The following is a 20,235-nucleotide window of genomic DNA, read 5'->3' on the forward strand; positions in this document are numbered from 1 at the left end:
GGAGGTGACTCTTTAGGAATACTCTGTGCAAGCTGGTCTCTGAAGCATGTGTGTTACATGCCAATCTTGTTTGGCTACCGCAGTCAGGTGACGTCATAGGTGCGCGGGCAGAGTATAAAAGGGCGCCATTGCAGTGTCAAGACATTATGTCTGTCTGTGCATGTCATTTTCGGTGTGTATGTGTGGCTAGGAGAAAGAAAAAATTTTAGATGATGTACTCTCATAAGTTGTGCATTATTTGTTAGGAGAAGAGCCCACTCTGTAAGCCCTCGAGGGGACTGGCAGCTTCACATTGAGAAAGCTTGGTGTGGCGTTCCACTTCAGATGCTCTCTCACCAGGTATTGAGCTGCATATGCCACACCTCAAGCTAATTAGTTCTTGGTCACTAGGTGTGCTTGCAATTTTTTGGCTGCAGCCTAGCTCGCTGTGTAATTTTTACAGCACAGTGAGCTGGCATTTGTTCAGTATGGCGATGTGGGTATTACATTCCCATAGCGTCAACTCTATGACGCAGTGAGTTCCACTTCGAAAGGGTTGCCATACTTCCGTCATGCCTGCACAGTACATCTTTCTTCAGACAATATGAAGTTGATGATGTCTTCACTAGGTGCCCTTTTATACCCTGCCAGCGCACCTGTGATGTCAATCGAAACTGGCTGTAACACATGTGCTTCAGACATTGTCTCACATGGAGTGTTCCCATAGCTTGAACTCCATGATGCAGTGTCTCATTCCCCTTCTCAGGGGAGCCAATATGTTATTGACAGTCATATTTTATTACTAGTTAGCATTAATTCCTTGTAAAATATCAGAGATGTAGTATTATTAGTAATGTTACCTTGTCCAGGAATCCTAATCTACAGTAATACAGTTTCACTAACTACTTAAAGTTGCAGTCCGTAAGGTTTGCCTCTTAGTCGCCATCTCTGTTTGAAATCTGCAATTGCAGTTATTTGCAGAATTATCTTCTTTACATAGATTGTGCATCAGCACAGCTCCTCAGCGTGGATTAACATAATGTTTTGAGGTGTATGTGTGGGCTATCAGTCAGCACACCAGTGTGGATATTCACTGTACTTAGGAATTACAGATGCTACGTCTTGAAAGTATGTCCAAAATCAGAAGTTTCACCAGAAAATGTCACCTGAAAAAGCAAGTAACATGACTGCCACTTTTGATCTGACCAAAAAAAAAAAAAGTAAATTAAATTGCGCTACCAATGGTGATTAGATCTAACAGTGTTATTGATTAGTGTTATCTGTAGATTTCAGTTTCTGCACTGTCTGTAGTTGTCATACCATTTGAATTCCATCTGAAGAAATTGTTCTTTTAACCTCAAAAACAATTTAATGTTCCTTACAATTTGTTCTCTTTGAAATACAAATCTTTTGTAAGTACAGTGTAATCCCATGTATCTGTAATCAGATGCACATTTAAAACTTGAATATAATCTAATTTCAGACACTCCACTGTCCAAAGTCTTTTGCTTTTTACTACTGGTGATTTGCCAGTTATTTATTCCAGCTGCTGCAAGAAGAGGTTACAAATGACTTGCCACCTGCAGCATCCATAAATGCGATATAGCCAACTAGCCGGGACTCCTTCTTTACGTACACAGATGTGACATAATGATGCAAAGGTGGCAAGCTCGTATTTTCCATGGAAACCTACCAGTACCACTCAAATTAGAAAACATTATTACAAGCTTACCATTGTGAATAATGCTAAGGTAAGGAGGTTGTTTTAAACACTGATTGGTTATGTACTTGATCAATAAAGCATTTTTGCACTTAGAGAACAGAAAATAGCAGCAAAATAATATTTGGGTTGTCTGGTCATCTTCACCCTCCTTTGTGCATCATTAAGGAAAAAAGAAGCCAAATCAACATAAAAAAAAATGCTTTTGAAGTATTGACAGATGCTATCCTCTTTTTTATGCATATGGAATATTTACTTTCACTTATTTATTTTCAAAAAGAAGTCTTCACTTGTTTTGGCTTCTTAAAATAAAAACAAAAAAAAAAACTACAACCTCATAACTATTTTTTGGCTATCTAGTGTTACTTTAAAAACAATGTGCGTATTTGACGTCAAGAAAACTGAGTGTTCACTTTAGATACATGGTTCTTGCTTGACCTTGAGAATTTCAAGTAAAAATAGAACATTATTAATCTATTGGAATAAATATTAAAAAGTTTAGGGTTAAACAAGGTTTTAATCTCTACCTAAGTATACCAAGAGTACTTAGAGTTCAGCTGTGGAAAAAGAAAATGTGTGATACAATTAATATTAAATAGATAGTTAGTGCACCCAATAATGAGACATGTCATTAACCACAGAAGCACATTATAATACTAGAACACTGATGTTGTTTAGTAAAAGCAGTTGCTGTTCTACAACTAACATTGACCTTACATTTGCATCACACTACAGCCCCCAAACCTCTCCATAGGTATGTATACATTCAGCAGTCACTTCAAAGGCATCTGGAGCAAGCCAGAGTTGTCCAGCTCTGTCCTGAACAGAACAGCAGCACAGAAAAGATGAAATTATCCATGAGTGTTGCTCAGAATTGTCCAAATACTGTTGAAATTCCTGATTAACATCTAGACTGCATTGTCAAAAATCTTAAGAGACTGCATGATATTTTCATCCTGCAAAACAAAAGTGGTATTATTATGCATCTGTTAAAAGTAATAAATGTTTTGATAAAGATAAAATGAGCCATACTTTTTGGCAGCAGTCAATGAATTCATCAATAGTTACAACACCATCCTGGTTTATGTCCATTTTCTTAGGGGAGAAAAAAAGGAAAAAATGCAGTTCAAATGCAGTTTTGCTTTCCAATGTACAGTGAGGAGTAATCAAGTAATGCAACAACATTATTGATACAAATACAAACAACATTTTTGACAGTGATTCTAATGAATATGACTGCTGCATAACCAGCCTGATCTCAATAAAAATGTGTATGAACACATTAACAGGAATGGAAGTTGCAATAGTCATTTTCTGAAACAAGAAAAAAAATGTAGGGTGGGACATGATTTTGTCCTTTGGGAATTGATTGGATCGTAGTAGGTTGGGTATTTCTAACTAAATGGAGGCAGACATAAATGCCAGTTCACAGTCAGTTGTGGTGGATATTTAGAATGTTTGGTGACATCTAGATAGACAGATGGCAGCTCAGAAAGGGAGGGAGAGGGCTAGGAAGTGGACTGCTTTTATTAATAACCCATTTGGGTTTATTAAGCAGCGCCTTGGGTAGAAACGCTGTAGGCACTTAGCCTGCTCGAAGGAGGAAGATGATCAACACCTTCAAACCACTTTTAGAGACCAGAGACCAAGGCTTAGGGCAGTATGAGGCTGTGATAAGACCACCAGTGCCTGATGAGATATTTGACCTGAGGGTCCACTCCTACAAGAAGTTCAGGATGTGGTGAAGAAAAAAAGCGAGCTCCAGGTCAGCTCCAGTATTAAACGGGACATCACAGGATAGTGTCACGGAACCTATGAGGGAGGACTCAAATGCAGAATAAGTGTTCAAGGGGGTTTATTAACAGAACAGCAGACAAGACAAGATATTGTGAGGAAGGGAACACAGTCCAAACAGCAGGCAGGGATGAGGCACAATGACAGGCAGGCTAAGAGAGTGGCCAGTGAGTCCAACCCAAGATGACAGTAGGTTGTGGAGCAATACTAGAACAGCAGCGCAAGACTAGAGGATCAGAGAGGACCAGAGAGGACCAGGCAGGATCACACAACACAGGGAGAGTGACTCTCTGGGCACAAACAGGCACTGCACTGGTCTGGCTGCTTGGCAGATAGAGAAAGCGGCCAGGAAAGCTCAGCTTGCTGGACAGGACTAGGAGAGAACAGAGACAAGCAAAGCAAACAAGACAAGACACAGCACAACAAGACTGATAATGGGGACCAATGCTGGATAAAGAAAAGAGCTAATACTAAAGAAATAAACTAAAGAATGAAAACAGAAAACTAGGCTTGGAGTAATATAGAGAACTTGTAGAATAATAAACAAAGACAAATAAATAAAGTTAGATAACAGATAAAGGAAAGCTTAAGGGGGAGGGGGTGGAGGGGTGGAGGGGATGGAGGGGTGGAGGGATGAAGGGGTGGAGGGGTGAAGGGGTGGCTGAAAGAAGTTTATAAGTGGGGCTTTCCCAGAAAATTCAAGGCGTGGATCTGCCAGCATGGGATTCTACCAAGGATCCTGTGGCCATCGCTTCTCTACGAGTTCCCGATCTCCACCATTTCAGATCTGGATAGGAGAAATAGTTGCCACTTGAGGAGATGGCTAAGTCTGTTGAGGAGCTTAAGTAGCATCACTCTCTATGGAAATAACTGCAAACTGAGGCTCCCCATTAAATCTATTGAGGAGGAGTTCAAGGTCCTGCATGTCAGGGAGGTGGGACCAGGCACGATTCACTAACAGAGAAGGATTGTAGGTCCTTCACCCTCTTGACAGAGGTGAGCGCAATCAGAAGGTCCATCATCAGACTCAAGCCTGAAGCTAATGCTGAAGGGGTCTCATATGCATCAACACCAGCAGCATGACTGTGGCCAAGAATGCCATATGCTCCAGGAGCCTCTGAAATATTTCAGTGGTACCACTGCCTTGTTGCCTTGTTTTAAGCAGTTCAGGACTGACTGGGCATGGTCTAGTGAAAGACATGCTGTCATGGCGATTAAGTCCCACACAAAGAAAACAGGTGCTCTGCACTGAGGAGAGCTTGCTGTTTTTCCAGTTGACCTGAAGTCCCAGTCAGGCTAGGTGCTCGAGGACCAAGTCCCCGTGCGCACACCACAACTCTCACGAGAGGGCTAGAATTAGCCAGTCATCGAGGTAGTTGAGGATGCGAATGCCCACCTCTCATAAGGGGCAAGGGCAGCCTCTGCAACTTACATGAAGATACAAGGAGACAGGGACAAAGACAATGCTCAGAATCCAGCAGATTTAGGTGAATGAATAGGTCGCTTCTCATGCGAGATGCAGTGCTTCGGGTCCAAAGAAAAAAGCTGAATGTCTGGAGCATGCTGGCCTCTTTTTATACCCATATGTCCTTGGGAGTAGCCAGGCATGCAAATTAATTTTGTTTATTAGTTCCTGTCTTTGCTTTGGAAAAATGTGCTTATGTTGCAATGGCTTGCGCTCAGGGTGAGACAGTAACACTCTGAGTTAGTGTTAATGATCCTGTGTCTGATCCTGTGGACAGGATGCTGTCACTGTATTGTATGTATTAGCGAATGGAGGTTGCGTGAAGTATTTTATGTATTGTATTGACAACTGGAGTTTATCTGAATTGTCATGAGTGTAAGGGAGTGTTCACACTTATAGTTCGGTTTGTTTGGTTTGTTTGGTCCGGACCAAAAAAAAAAAAAAACATTTAGTCCTGGTCCGATTAGCATTCAGATTGGCAATTTTATCACCAAACTAAAAGATACTGAACCTAAAGGCACAGGGATATGTTCACAACCTCGAATTTTATGACGTACTGCCTATTTTGAGACGGAACTTACCAAATATCCAAAACAATGCTGTGTGCAATAACCACGCTTGCTGTGTGTGCGTAGCCTCCATATGATGGTATTTTGGCCTTCAAGAGCTTATAAAATGTGTAAAGGAGTCAAAACAGCGGCGAGAATTTGCTGCGTGGAGACGCACGTATGATGCCTGTGATAGGCAAACTCGTGACTATGACGAGAAAAACTGATATGCGTGAGGATTCTGTCCTTTTTAGGGTCTCATCTTCCTGTTTTTGGTTTGTTTACATGTCTTTAGTCCGTGTTGCATTCATATATCACTCAAACCTCACCAGAGTTCGTTTGGAAGTGGTCCGAGACCCATCTTTTCAGCAGTCTCGGTCAGTTTGTTTGGTATGCACCAGGGTTGGGATGGCAGCGTTCACACTTATTTAAATGAACAGCACTAACAGAGCAATCGCACTAGGGTTCCTTTTAAACGAACCAAACATGACAAATGTTAACACAACCTAAAGCCGAGTTCAGACTGCACGATTTTAGCCCCGATTTTGGCTTGCCGACAGGTTTTGAGAAATCGCCGACAAATGCCCGAAATCACAGGCAAATCGGTGCTCGTTCACGCGAGTGACAATCACGCAGTATGAATGAGCAAAGACGCGATATGAGAGAATCGCCGACACCCATGAGATATTTGGCATGCTAAATATCTGGACCTGTCGGCGATTCAAAATCCTGTTGTGTGAAAAGTGTTCTGACTGAAAACTACATCGGCGATGATCCACAGCCAATGAGAAAGCAAGATCCAGAGCAGCCGGGAGTTATAGACCACAATATCAGCAAGCATGGCTTCATTCACATAAACATTACAATTATATCAAACAAAAACAAAGCACAAACATTTGCTTGACCATCCGCAACAGCAGCACATTGAAAAGTTATGTATTTAGTTCCAACTGTCATTGCAGAACACACAATCCACAGTCTCCCCAACCATTTCCTTCTCCATATTCTTCTTTTATTTATGTTGTTTTCGCTGCAAATCAGCGCAGGCAGTTCATATTTCAAGCTTCTTACGGACTACTATTTTTAATAATAATCCCACCGTGTGTCTCAATCAGCTCCCTAGTTCAGTAATCAGGACACTGATCAGGGTATCAGCCACATTCACTTTCATTATATACTGATTCACCACCTAGGGAGCTAGGGAGCTGATTGAGACACAGGGCCAGTCTCACGTGAGAACTCCGGTCTTGAACGCGTGATATCGCGTTGTTTCTTTGTCACATCTCGCGTGTGTTTGGTTGTGAAACGTAGTTTGCGCGCCAGACAGAGTTGTCGGCGATTCTTCCTATTGTAAAGTCATGCAGTGTGAAACCTTCTATCGCCGATCCATCGTGCAGTTTGAACACAGCAGCGACTGAATGCTGGCCAACATAGTCATGCAGTGTGAAAAGAACAGTGACCCGACTACTTTGAAAATCGTGCAGTCTGAACTCGGCTTAAAAGTCAGATTAATCTTCATAAAGTGTATTAGGAGTTTCCACAAAAAGGGTAAACTACCCCAATGTTCACACAGGATTAAAATAAATAGTGCTTTTAGTGCCACCCTGAACTGAAAACTGCTTTTACATATTTGCACATATTTTCCAAAAATGTACTCATAGTTACATTCTCCCTTTATAATAGTGTATAATAGCAGTACTTGGAAAAACATTCTGACGTGTTGCCTCACTGCCTCCTCTTTAAGCCGTGGATGGATAGATTTCCCCATCAAATCATAAACAGACTTCAAAATATCCAACATCTCCTGAAACAAAAAGATCAAATACACAGTCTTTGCATTCAGTACATCACAGACCAAACCTCACAAGGTGTTTAGTCCTTGGCTGAAAACTAAAAAGTCAAACACATAATCTTGAGAATTACATTACAGTTTTCAGACCTCTTTAGTAATCTGTCCATCTTTGTTGATGTCATATAGATTGAAAGCCCAATTCAGCTTCTCTTCAGTAGTGCCTCTCAACAAAACAGAGAGATCACAGACTAACTCCTGAAAAAAAAAAAAAAAAAAACACAAAGCAGAAAAACCAAAGCCTCCTTTCATACTTGCACTTAAACACATAGAAACACATTAAGGGCCAGATTTACTAAATGGGGCAAATTAGCATGAGAGCGCAATTCTACAAATGAGCATATGGGAGTGGCAAGTTTTGCGCGTGATCTACTGTTGATGCACAAATAGAGTACCTCAGGGATGACATGTTTTTGTAGGCCAACCCGGAAGTTAGCGGCGCACGGGTTCCCTCTGTCGAAAGCCTATGCATTTTTCCCATAGACTTTTGGAAAATCGCAAAAAATAAGCTCTGTGTTTAACAAAGGGTTATGACATGTTTTGTCTATCAAGATAATCTTTACAAGTTAACACAACATTTATAGATTTTGAAGCCTAAATAAAGTCGCCAGATATAAAAAGTTAACAGTAGGCTATAAACGGACTACAGCACACCATGGTCGCGGATTAACGTCACCACCACCAAGCTTTCTCAAACTTTATTTAAAAAACAACTTTATTTAAAAACATGCTCACTGATTATGATCTGCGCTGTGTACTTTTTCATGAGAAATGCTGTCCAAATGTCCCGTTTGTCATGATGACGTCTAAAGTCCCCGCCAAAGGAAGTAGTACCTTTAGCAATTTGTTAGCAACTGCCGTTTTTAAGACACAATAAAGGTTTAAAAAATCACAAGCGAGTTATAACTGGTGTGTTTTATGTCATAGATCAAAACGTGAATATATTTAGAGGCTTTTTTAAAGGTGCCCTCGAATTGAAAATTGAATTTATCTTGGCATAGTTAAATAACAAGAGTTCAGTACATGGAAATGACATATAGTGAATCTCAAACTCCATTGTTTCCTCCTTCTTATATAAATCTCGAAGAACAGGTGAATCTCAACATAACACCGACTGTTATGTAACAGTCGGGGTGTACGCCCCCAATATTTGCGTATGCCAGCCCATGTTCCCAACATTATGAAAGGCATTAGACAAGTGTAGCATTAGCCGTTAGCCACGGAGCACAGCCTCAAATTCATTCAGAATCAAATGTAAACAATATAACAGTATACAATACTCACATAATCCGACACATGCATGACGAACACTTTGTAAAGATCCATTTGAGGGTTATATTAGCTGTGTAAACTTTGTTTATGCACTGTTTAAGGCAAGCGCGAGCTCCGTGGGCGGAGAGCACGAGAATTAAAGGGGCAGCAGCATAAATCGGCTCATATTTAATGATGCCCCAAAATGAGCAGTTAAAAAAAAAAAAAAAAAAAAAAAACTATGAGGTATTTTGAGCTGAAACTTCACAGACACATTCAGGGGACATCTTAGACTTATATTACATCTTGTAAAAAAACGTTTGATGGCACCTTTAACCACAGACCTTATTTCAGGCGATTTAGCAAAACCCCATTCAAAAAACCCATAGACTTTATGGCGATGGAACCGGAAGTCCTAAAATGCTAACTCGCTTCTGGGTTTTGCCTACAAAAACTCATCATCCCTGAGGTACTCTATAAAAGAACACAGATGCAGTCAAATCATTTACATAAAGACCAACGCAGTCTAACAAGAGCTGCGCAAATTATCGTTGGGAAGCAAATAAGCATAGCTGATGCTCACATCAGGTGTGGGTCATGTTTTTTTGACATGATTTTTTGGGGCGTTAAATAATGGCGCAAATAACAGTAAATTCACAAGCGCAAAAATTTGTAAATCGTTCCTCCCAAATATGTTGTGTCTGAAAGGGAAACTCCTACAAATGCATATGCAATAAGGTCAGCTGCAAAAACAACTCAGTCCATGCCTTTTCAGCATTAATTTTGCTCTGCGTGTCTTTAGTAAATCCTGACAGTAGTTCCTTAACGGCAAAAGAGGGTTTGCACTGGCGCAAGCTGTTAGTAAATCTGGCCCTATAACTATTGCAGTCGTAAACAATGGACATATTGTGTCTGTACATTCCTTCTAATCTTTTATCCAGTGTGATTTCAACATCTGAAAACATTATCTAACAAAGTCTGGATCAAATTCATATCATAAATAAAGGATAACCAATGGTGTTACTGTATCCAAACCATTAAAGCCATTTAAAACATGATGACATTTTCATATGCATATTTTTTCCACACAAATATTTGTCCTGTTCTACAACAATTTAATTAAAAATCCTTACCTCAAAGCTAAGAGAGCCATTCTTATCTTTATCAAATGCATTGAAGAGAAACTGAGCATACTTTGATGAATCTGAGAAAATAATAAATAGAATTATACCACAGCAGGAAAAAGGTAATCCTTTAGATTTATAGGTACACATGTATAGACCTAAAAACTTGTCAAAGACATAGTATTATGATGGAATGGCAGCCAGTTTTATTATACATGTATTTTAATTGGTTTGGCCTGTCCCATAGCTTAATAAAATAAGAATTTTAACTGAATCTGGTCATAACATGGCACACTTCATAATTACAAAGGGGATAAAAAGTTATACTGCTTTTATCCTATTATATTATAAGCTGTAACTTTCTGTTAAAAAGCCATAATATTGTGTGAAAAATCTCATATCAGACCACAAGGAGGAGACACTGACTGCGGTGTGCGAAAAATGTTATCTGCCTTCAAACTGTCACATTACAATGTATTTTCATGTGATCTGCACAGATATTTTTAAATAGGCCTACAGTAATTTACTAATAGCCTTTAATGCCTGCACAATAGATCTTTAACACTTGTTTTCATAGAGAATTTGCATTTTAGTTTTCTATTAAGAACTATATCAAAGGAGGCATTATTTTTATTTATTTATTTTTTGGGCTAAACATATTTAATAATATAAACTTTAAGTGGACCAACCTCCCAGTGGGAAGAACACAGCATAGATGTTTTTAAATGTGTCCTCATTCACAACTCCACTCGGACAATCCTAGTAAAAAAAAAAAAAGTATCAGACAAGAAAGCAATATTTAAGAGACTGGAATCTCTCCAAAGAGAGCAGAAACCCAAAAATGACAACATCATTTTTAATGTCTACCCCCAGCAGGTGGGGTTTAACTGAACTCTCACATTCTTGAATCCTCTATAGAGTAACTGCAGCTCTTGTCTTGAGAAATGGGTCTGCGACTGCAGTTGCTCCAGATTTTCAGGGTGATACCGCACCGTTGTGCTTTCTTGTTCTTCGTCCTCATTATCTACAACATAGCACACACAGCTGCCATTATTACTTTTTTTTATGGGCAATACAGCTCCTGTATCAAAGAATCAGTCTTTGTTATTTACTGTGATACATGCAGGTGTTCAGACACACCCTTGCTTGCAAACTGTCCAATGACACCTAGAGCTTTATCTTTTATTAAGAATCCTGGCACTAGCAGGTACAGTGACACTAATTACACAAACATTTGTCTTCTTAGATGAATAATGTAAAGAGAGTGACATATATTGATGGATTTGTCAAGCCCATGTTTCCTTTTACACATTACCTGTGATTTGAAAAACTATAGGGTCAAAACAGATTTTGTGTCTGTGATCTTTACTTCAATAATGGATCATAACAAAATATATTGAGGGAACATACAAGTATTTAGCTTTATTGTGCAATTGTCCAGTGCTGTATTTTATTTTGCTTTTTGATTGATTTTTGTATAAATCCTCTGGCTGTTTAAAGCTAGCTGTTCATAAAATACTTAAACTATTTAGCGGCTATTGTGTACAGTATGTGGGGGTCAATATTCATATAACACCTTGAAGGGTCTGCTGGCCTGTTTCCATGAAATTTATTAAATATTCACCACTGTGCCTTAGCAGGTCAGGTAACTAAAAACACTGAGCGGTGTCTCCTTTAGGACATGCATAATACCTCTGTCCCAGTTTCTCATGGAGAATGTCCTGGTGCATAGGTTGATGCCTGCAGTCCTAAAGAAGCACTGGTTTTCACAAGTTATAGTCCATGTGCTTAAAAAAGTCCTACTTCTAACCTCATTTCTAAATACCCTTGTCTGTGAGAAATATAAACCATTTCTGAATAAAATACAGAAGAAAAATGTAACGCAATGATTATCACATAAAACCTTCTTTGAAATATCTAGACTTATTTGAACTATACTACTATTTATTTTTTGTAGGTCAACATGTTCTTGTTTAACAACTGTTTTGGTATGAGGTGATTAATACATGCTAAAACTGGGGTGCAAGAATGACCCACTTAAAGACTGGTCAAGATTTTACAAGCTGCTTCTAGAACACAATCAATCAAGTCACAGCACCAGCATTTCACTGGTCACATTTCACAGGTGGTGCTACAAATAACCAGAACAGTTTTGAGAGACTAGTTCTGGATCTGCAATTAGTTTCAAGGGAAACTTTTGTGTTTGAGACATAATATAGATTTACCTATAGGGTCATTCCATGTCAAATCAACCAAATTTCAGAAACTTCCCTGGCTCAAAATATTGACTTTGTTAATATTTTTTTCTGAAGAAAGACAAACATAAATAGTGATGAAAGCCAAAAATTAAATGTCATTGATGATTCATGGATTTACTGAGAAATCCAATATTTTGTAGAGGGTGGTCAGAATCACAATTTTCACCTGAGATTTGGAGCCGGGAAAAAATGATCAAAATCAAAAAAAAAATTCTGAGGACCACTGGTTGAGTTGACATGGAATGAACCTAAATATATACAATTAATCCAAAATTTATTCAGACATCTTGAACATTTCATTCATTAATACAGTTTATTCATTATAGTTTAAAAAATGGAAATAAAATATGACAAGATCTCAGAGTTAAACTGTGTCAGAAAAAATTAATCTTAATTATGTCAGATAACACTTAAGCAAAACATGGTCAGGTCAAAGTGTCTGAATAATTTTTGGTTCCAAAATGTTATCAATTTTACTGGTAGTCCACTGTATGAAGAATTTTTGGGTATAATATATCACAGTTCACTTTATTTTGCTATCCTCACTTACATAAATGAACTATAGTGTCCTGCACCAACTAGTAAAATATATAACAAAAATATCAGAAATGTCTGAATAATGTTTGGTTTGACTGTAAAACTACATATACTATGCATATCTATAAAAAAGATTAAACTTTTATGATTATGATGCAACAGATGGTGATAGTGTTCTATTAAAAACTCTGTGCAGGATGTGAAAATGATGTATGTGAAATCACTGGCCTTTAATTTACATGGCAGAATATGGTATTTCACTCTATTTTAGGACTGCAGTTGTGAACGTAAAATGAATCATTGCGCACACAAGAAACAGAGATGAAACAAACTTCAGCTCAGATGAAAGACTAAATTGAGTGGTGGCTGATAGAAGAAAACATTTTCTATTTTGGTAACATTTAGATGAAAATGACACATTTTTCTACATCTTCATAAGTTAACCATATGTTAATTTCAGGAGATTAATTTTAATGTAATTTCTTTCATTTTTCCACTCGTTGGCATAGTGTGTTGTGAGGAGTGTCATAATCATTCTTTTCCTGCTGAGTGGCAACATGACCCAGTATGACTTTCATAAATGTCTGCTGTGGCCTGTTTTTGAAAGGGGAAAAGATTGAAAAGTTTGAAGCTATTTTTGTCTTGTGATGCTTTTCAGGCATAAATACGTACTGAGCAGTGAATCCCCAGTGGAAAACCAATCAAATGGATTACATGAATCAAATACTAAATGTAAGTATTCAGCATGCATGATCTTCAGTTAGGAAGGTATATTCAAGTAGATAAAACAGCAGTACAAAAACTTCTCAAATGCAGAAAAAATGATGAAATAAAATGAAATGTGAAATGTGGCAGATAAAATTACCTGAAAAAGATACCGGTGTCTGCAGTACTTAATTTATGGCATTATTAAGGGATCATCAGTGTCTTATGGTCGGCTATGGAATGATGGAGTGTGTAATTATATTTAGTCCCACAAGGATATGAAGCATAGCCAAGGGAAAAATGAAATTAATTAGAACTCTCATCCACAAAGTTAAGACCATGATTAGCACTGTAATTTCAATAATAACCCATACAGGGTGCGGTAAACGACTATTTGTATTATTTTTATTGCACTTAAATAATAGACAATGATGACTGAATACAAACAAAATACACTACACAATCTAATTTAATCATTGCACTGTGTGAATAAATAGTACAATTGTATGAAAGAACATTGCATATTAAAACCTTAATTAACATTATGGTGGATTTACTTTATTATGGTTTACATGTCTGTGCTATTTTTAGACTAAAAGATGTTAGACAGTTAGCCAACCTCTATGGGAGTGAAACATGGCTCTGTGTTACATTGGCAAGATATTTGATCTACAACTCTGCCATTAAATATTAAGTATTTTAGTAAAATGTGTAATTACACCCTTCAGGAGTCAAGGAAGAAAAAGAGGTGTAAGGCATGAATTTACAAGACAGCCTGGAAGGAGTTTAAACACCTGTAGACCTTTCTACTAGCATAAGTGTTGCAATGTGATATGTATTAATGTTGTATATTGCATTTAGATTGACATATAGTAACAAATGTGGAATTTTCCAAGAAGTTTCTTACTTTGTTCAATAGTTAATACACTCTAAAAAATGCTGGGTTAAAAACAACCCAAGTTGGGTTGACAATGGACAAACCCAGCAATTGGGTTGTTTTAACCCAGTGGTTGGGTTAAATGTTTGCCTAACCTGCTGGGTAGTTTTATTTAAACCAACTATTATTTAAAAAATTGCTATATGGCTAGCTTAAAATGAACCCAAAATGGTTGGGAAATTAAAATTCAGATGCAATTAGAGACAACAATAATAGACAAAAGGTGAATGTTTATTAATAAGCTTTAATATTTTATTAATATAAATTTAATAGTTTAATAGTTTATTAATATACATTTATTAATAAGCAATTTAATAAATGTTTATTGTTTAATAATGATTCATTGAACATTAATAAATGTTTAAATAAAACTACCCAGCAGGTTGGGCAAACATTTAACCCAACCGCTGGGTTAAAACAACCCAATTGCTGGGTTTGTCCATTTTCAACCCAATTTGGGTTGTTTTTAACCCAGCATTTTTTAGAGTGTAACATCTTTAAAAAAATACAAAAAAAAATAGATAATTGCAGACAGTTTGTGCTGAAATGCTGAAAAATGTTCCTTGCTCTTATTGTGATTACATTTTCCTCATTCATCATCAAAGCTTTTGTAGTGAATTACATTCTGAATTACTTTTAATTGCGCTATTGTAACTGAAGTGTATAATGTTGTTTTCAGGGCCATTTTTAGTTTGGTGTGGTTACTTATTGCCTGATATCGGTTTTTGAAAATGAAATATGAATCTCTATCATGTAGAAAAATTACATATGAAAAACTAAGGAGGGGTGTACAATAAGTGATTTCTTAATTTTTTTTTTTTTTTTTTTTTTTTTTTTTAGGTAGTTTAAACACATACCTGGAAGTCTTACATGTAAATACAAAACACTATTGAGCATTTTTTTACTGTTATAGGATGAGCAAAAATATACATATTCACAATCGCACCATGCTGTTGATACACACTGATATTAATACCTTTTCTTGTGATATGAAATCCTTGTAAAAAAAAAAAAAAAAGGAAAAAGGAAATCTGTATTAGAGTGTATTACAGGCTATGGTTGTCAGAAAAAAATGGAAAAAGTAAAACAATTCAATTGGCCCACATAAATTGAATTAATCTACAACAGATGTATTGTTTTTCTAAAACATTAGAGCATGTCGCTAGCATTGCCAAGGTCGTGGATTTGACATAATATAGACTATACCTTCAGTGCAGTGTTGCTTTGGATAAAAGCACCAGCCAAATGCATAAATGTAAATACAACTTTCCCATGTCAAAACTGCCCCTGGTGTGTGACTGTACAACTTTGATTTTTCAAAGTTGTAAATAAAACAAAGATTACTGGAGTATATTACAAGGAAATATTATTTCAGTTTTTCTACAACAATATTTCATTTTTAATTCTTTGTGTTAGGCTACTTGCCATTTGTGTAAGTGCTTGTGAAATTTACTGGCAATTTCTGAGTTAAAACTGTTTCAACACAAAATTATTTTCATTGTAGGACTATGGCAAAATAGGCTGTCTTATGTCTTTGTTCTTGAAAAATCAAAGAAAAGTCATGAAAGTTAATATATTTTCATACACAGTAGCCATATTAGAATATTCATTAAAAAAAAAAAAAAAAAAAAAAAAAAAAAAAAAAATATTAATTACATTTATTGTAATGTAACCCGATATATAGAAAGGTAATGATTTAATTTTGGCAAAGCATTTATTTAACAGCTAATGTTAACAGTTTTGGAACAAAAGCTGATATAGAAAGATACTGTTACAAACTGGTTGATTTACCTGAGTTCAGAGTTCCTGTGATTAATCGAGCAATATGCTGGGTAAACTTGATCAACTGACGCTTGCATCGTCGCCGTCGGCTGCTCATTTTCAGAGAAGGGATGGAAGAAAAAGCAAGTTCTCCGATTTATTCCACCGTGCTATCAAGTTGAATTTCAGTTTCCTATCAGGTAGGCTACATGGATAGACAGTGACGCTGAAAGGTGTAAATGCGCGTCAGCGTTAAAACATCTGAGAGCGAATCAGTTTCCTCTCTCTCTCTCTCTCTCTCACACACACACACACACACACACACACATAGGCTACATACGCAAACACAATTCCCCCCACACACGTTGGGTTTTCTGTTTGGGGGATTTTTCATAAGACATAGACAAATGATTTTTGTACTGTTAAACTGTATATAGGGCTTATCCCCTAACCCTACCCCTAAACACAACCCTCACAGACACAAACATTTTTAAAACATAATTTAGCCTAGTATAAACGGTTTTCCTCTTGGGGACCATAAAATGACATTTTGTCCCCACAACGTTAGGTTTAGAGGACCACACACACTTTTGTTCAATCGTTTTCTCCGAGTTTCTTCCAGTAATGCTTAGGCTGTGAAACTTTGTCTTTATATCTCTTCTTAGCTCCCTTAGGTGTATATGCCCTTATTTTCAAGAACATTTCATGATGACCATAATTTTGGTGTAGCTAGGCTACTGTCCCTATACGTCAGACCATTTACTAAGTAGGCTATGTAATATTTTTTTTTTTTTTCAAACAATAAAAATAAGAATGAATATGTCAATACAAATAAGAAATAAAACAAAAGCTCATAAATTCAACAAAACATTTGCTTTATGCCTGTAATTCCTGCATTTTCTCAGTATATGTGAGAAAACTTTAAAAGGAGTGACTGCATTGTACCCCTAGTCGCAACAGGGAGGCCGTTCTAAATTTGAGTATCCTCGGGGAAAAGGCACAGTGTGAGTTTTACAACTCCCTCTGGTGGACAAGCTCGTGTAGACTAGAGGAGGGTTGTGTGACAAAAGCAGTGGTGAAGCCTCTCGTTAAGTACAATGCCTGCATAAAGTAGGGCTTATGGAAATTCCGGACTGTTTTAATATACGTAAAACTTAACAAAAGCTGGTTTATGACTTACCACATCAATATATAATTCTGATGTGATGTGTTGTGTTGATTCAACTGTTATATTGGATAATATTTGTTATTTTACTTTGATTGTGGTCAAAGTTGGAACTGTACTTTTTTATAAAATTAGACTGCATGACCCATGCACTAGATAAAGGAATGAGTCAACATCTGGACGGTTCACAGTGCTGTTCTTCCATACTGTGCCTGACACTGTCCTCCAGGAAAACTGCCCACTGCAGCTTGAACAGATTCCTGAGACTCCAGATGATGACTTGATTTCCTGAGGATTTCCACCAACCCTAAAACTTTCAGGTCTGGTATTTGTAAAATGTATGGCATTGACAAAACACAGAACACAACATACATAGACAAGAAACATTTAATTAAAATGTTTGCCTCATAATTAAAGTGGAATTGTATCCCATGAATACATTTCAACATGGCACAAATGACAAAATTCACTGCAAGAATTGTGAGGTCAATTGAAATGGTGGCTATATATGAAGTACAGTATATGACCATTGTAAGCAACTTTTTGTTTTAGCAACTCTACTTTTTATGCATGTAAAATGTATTTATGGACTAAAGACTTTAAAGAAATGTCAAAAAAATAAAGCACATAAAAGGTTTCTAAAACTATAGGCTATTATATAAATTTAGATGGGCCTAAGTTTAGTTTTAGTTTAGTTTTTTTACATTAAGTATGGGTAAGGATTAAACAGAGAAAGTACATTGAAACAACAATCTATAATTATGAAAAATTCTTCCTTATAAGTCATTAAGAAAATGAATGCCGCTTTTACTTTTCCACATGAGTTCATGCATTTTTGAGAAAATACAGAGTATTTTACAGAGTCAGCACACTGAAGTATGTCATGAGTAAAGAAGCCATCAGACTCAGTAAACTGGAACTCAGGAAACTTGAAGATGAGTCTTTAGATTCTTCAGACACGCTTTAGACAGAAAGAGAAAATCAGGCTTATTTTAGTCATGCTCAGTTTATAATAAATTTGTATTTTAACATGAGATTTATACAATCAAATAAATCTTTACTGCTGTCTCTTACCTGACAAGGCCACTGCAGTTGGAGGAGCTGTGAAAGCCTGAATGCATTAAGGTGATCTCTTTATACTGATCATTACTTGTGCTAACAGTCTTGATATTCGTAACTGTGAAAACTTCAGTGGGTGATATTAGCAGCTCTAGGTCCTCTGATCCACACATTTCATCAAGGTTGATCACAGAACAGGAACTGATATTGAAAACAGTCCCAGTGTTCTTATCTATTGCTGCATCTTCAGTTGCAACAGTATATTCCTGATTTGCTTGAAAAAAACTCGTAAAACGTACTTTGTCCCCAATATTGGTGCTATATTCATCCTTTGTGCCAGAGTACACTGTACGACAATCACTTTTCAAGAGATGCATAGCATCTGTCAGCAGGAAGAAAACAGATTTGAAAGGAAAATCATCTTGGTATGAACTGCCCCTGCTTTTGGTGTGAAGAGACTTTTTAAATGTATTATAAAATTGAGAAGGAGCTTCAGCATAGCTCTTCAGTGCAGCCATGTGCTCCGGTGTACCCCCTGGAATGGCCTTGTCACATTTTGCGTTATCTTGCCACATAGTCTCAAAAACTGTATTGTTTTCAATCTCTGTTTCCAGCAAACCTCCAGCTTTTGTGACCATTTGCAGCATCTCTTTCCGACAATTGTAGAATGAGTAATCTGCAACTTCAGGAAACATGCCCATGAGTATAACTTCTTCAGTTATCACCAACACAGCCTGAAAGAACAAGAAATTTTGGAGGGAGAAAAAAAAAAAATCAAATAATTATAAGTTTCACAAAGTTCAGTGAGTTCTTTTAGTTAAACAGTTTAAAGTAGTGATGATAAATGTTTAATGGAGAGCTTACAGTGTTCAAGACCACCAGGAGAAATGTTGGAAACTGCAAACTTCCCATTGTATAAGTTGGTGTATGTGCACAAGTCTGGGCAAAGATAACATGGACAAAAAGCTATATATATATATATATATATATATATATATATATATATATATATATATATATATATATATATATATATATATAAAATCATTTTCAACAATGACAGAACAAAAGCACAAACCCATTAAAAAAAACAGCGAGCTAAAAATGAACATGAAGCACAAATATCCCCCAAAAAATAAGTGTTTTGTGTGGTATGTACATCTGATGTTGTCAGAAATATCTGCCTAAAACCAGTGGCTGATAACTCTGATGTGATCAAAAAAAAAAACAAAGAGAAAATAAATAAGGCAGCACTCACCGTTTTAAGATGCTTGGTATGTTTAAGGTTGGTTAACCACGAAGAAAGTAAAAAGACTAAACTGCAGGGTGTCTGACAAGAAAAATAATGACAGGAAAGCTTATCAGGGCTGTGCCCTGCCTTTTCCTTCCTGCATTCCTGCATTTTCCACTGCTAAGGTGATCATGCTATAGCATGCTATAAAACAAAAAAAAACCCATAAATCTGCATAGGAGATCCAAAGAAAGAGCATAGGACACCTCCTTGCCCAAACTTCTCTCTCCCTCTCCTTTCCAAGTCACTGAAAGTTAGTTAATTAAAAATGTCTATTTACCACATAAGGTAGTAGCCAAAAGTGATGTCCGTGGCAAATTACTTGTGCAGACTAGCCACAAGTTCCCCTTCAGAGAGGGCTTTTTTTGTTATTTGCTTGTGGTCCTCCCTAAAAATGGATCATGTTTAGGGGCGAATCTAGAAAATTATTTATAGGGTGGCAAAGGGGTGGCATGAGGTCTATGAGGGCTGGCAACACCAAAGCAAGTGCCCATGCAATATCCATCATGGCACCAAGTCAAGACACTATGAAAAACATCAACAGATGATTATTTTGAGCTTGTATCACTAAAGGAGATGAGCAGTTTTATTAATATTACATAGGCTACTTTGATGGTATAAATAGTGCAAGTTAAAGAGTAACGAGAACTTTTGAATTTCCAGTTTTGCAAAGAATGTTTGAGTTTCAGTTATTGAAGTATTAGTTCACTTTCAAATGAAAATTAGCCCAAGCTTTACTCACTCTCAAGCCATCAGGTGTATATGACTTTCTTCCTTCTGATGAACACAATC

The 20,235-nt window shown here is 37.0% G+C and overlaps 2 protein-coding genes across 2 annotated transcripts; both read right to left on the bottom strand.

The window, feature by feature from the left end:
• Positions 1-2,112: 2,112 nt before the first annotated feature.
• On the bottom strand, positions 2,113-16,133 carry kcnip4b (potassium voltage-gated channel interacting protein 4b). The gene is made up of 9 exons (XM_067403652.1): positions 15,959-16,133; positions 10,630-10,754; positions 10,420-10,489; positions 9,740-9,810; positions 7,446-7,553; positions 7,206-7,310; positions 2,732-2,794; positions 2,417-2,655; positions 2,113-2,256 (listed from the first exon to the last, which is right to left on the bottom strand). The coding sequence occupies exons 1-8, from the start codon at positions 16,044-16,046 to the stop codon at positions 2,608-2,610; spliced, it is 678 nt and encodes a 225-aa protein (XP_067259753.1). The 5' UTR covers positions 16,047-16,133; the 3' UTR covers positions 2,113-2,256; positions 2,417-2,607.
• A 1,340-nt stretch (positions 16,134-17,473) lies between these two features.
• On the bottom strand, positions 17,474-19,471 carry si:ch211-145b13.6 (ecto-ADP-ribosyltransferase 5). Its single transcript, XM_067404684.1, has 4 exons — positions 19,411-19,471; positions 19,017-19,091; positions 18,168-18,886; positions 17,474-18,054 (listed from the first exon to the last, which is right to left on the bottom strand). The coding sequence occupies exons 2-4, from the start codon at positions 19,062-19,064 to the stop codon at positions 17,949-17,951; spliced, it is 873 nt and encodes a 290-aa protein (XP_067260785.1). The 5' UTR covers positions 19,065-19,091; positions 19,411-19,471; the 3' UTR covers positions 17,474-17,948.
• Between the last annotated feature and the right edge of the window lie 764 nt (positions 19,472-20,235).

The sequence above is a fragment of the Chanodichthys erythropterus genome, chromosome 12 (genome assembly GCF_024489055.1).
Source record: "Chanodichthys erythropterus isolate Z2021 chromosome 12, ASM2448905v1, whole genome shotgun sequence".
NCBI lineage: Eukaryota > Metazoa > Chordata > Actinopteri > Cypriniformes > Xenocyprididae > Chanodichthys > Chanodichthys erythropterus.

Coding starts and splice junctions, on each gene's coding strand:
- kcnip4b (XM_067403652.1), bottom strand. CDS start 16,046: ATGAGCAGCCGACGGCGACGATGCAAGCGTCAGTTGATCAAGTTTACC. Junction 7,554..9,739: donor ATGGCTCTCTTAGCTTTGAG/GTAAGGATTTTT, acceptor TTTTTTTTTCAG/GAGTTAGTCTGTGATCTCTC. Junction 7,311..7,445: donor ATGGACAGATTACTAAAGAG/GTCTGAAAACTG, acceptor TTTTTGTTTCAG/GAGATGTTGGATATTTTGAA.
- si:ch211-145b13.6 (XM_067404684.1), bottom strand. CDS start 19,064: ATGGGAAGTTTGCAGTTTCCAACATTTCTCCTGGTGGTCTTGAACACT. Junction 18,887..19,016: donor TCCTGGTGGTCTTGAACACT/GTAAGCTCTCCA, acceptor TTGTTCTTTCAG/GCTGTGTTGGTGATAACTGA. Junction 18,055..18,167: donor AACTGCAGTGGCCTTGTCAG/GTAAGAGACAGC, acceptor TTCTGTCTAAAG/CGTGTCTGAAGAATCTAAAG.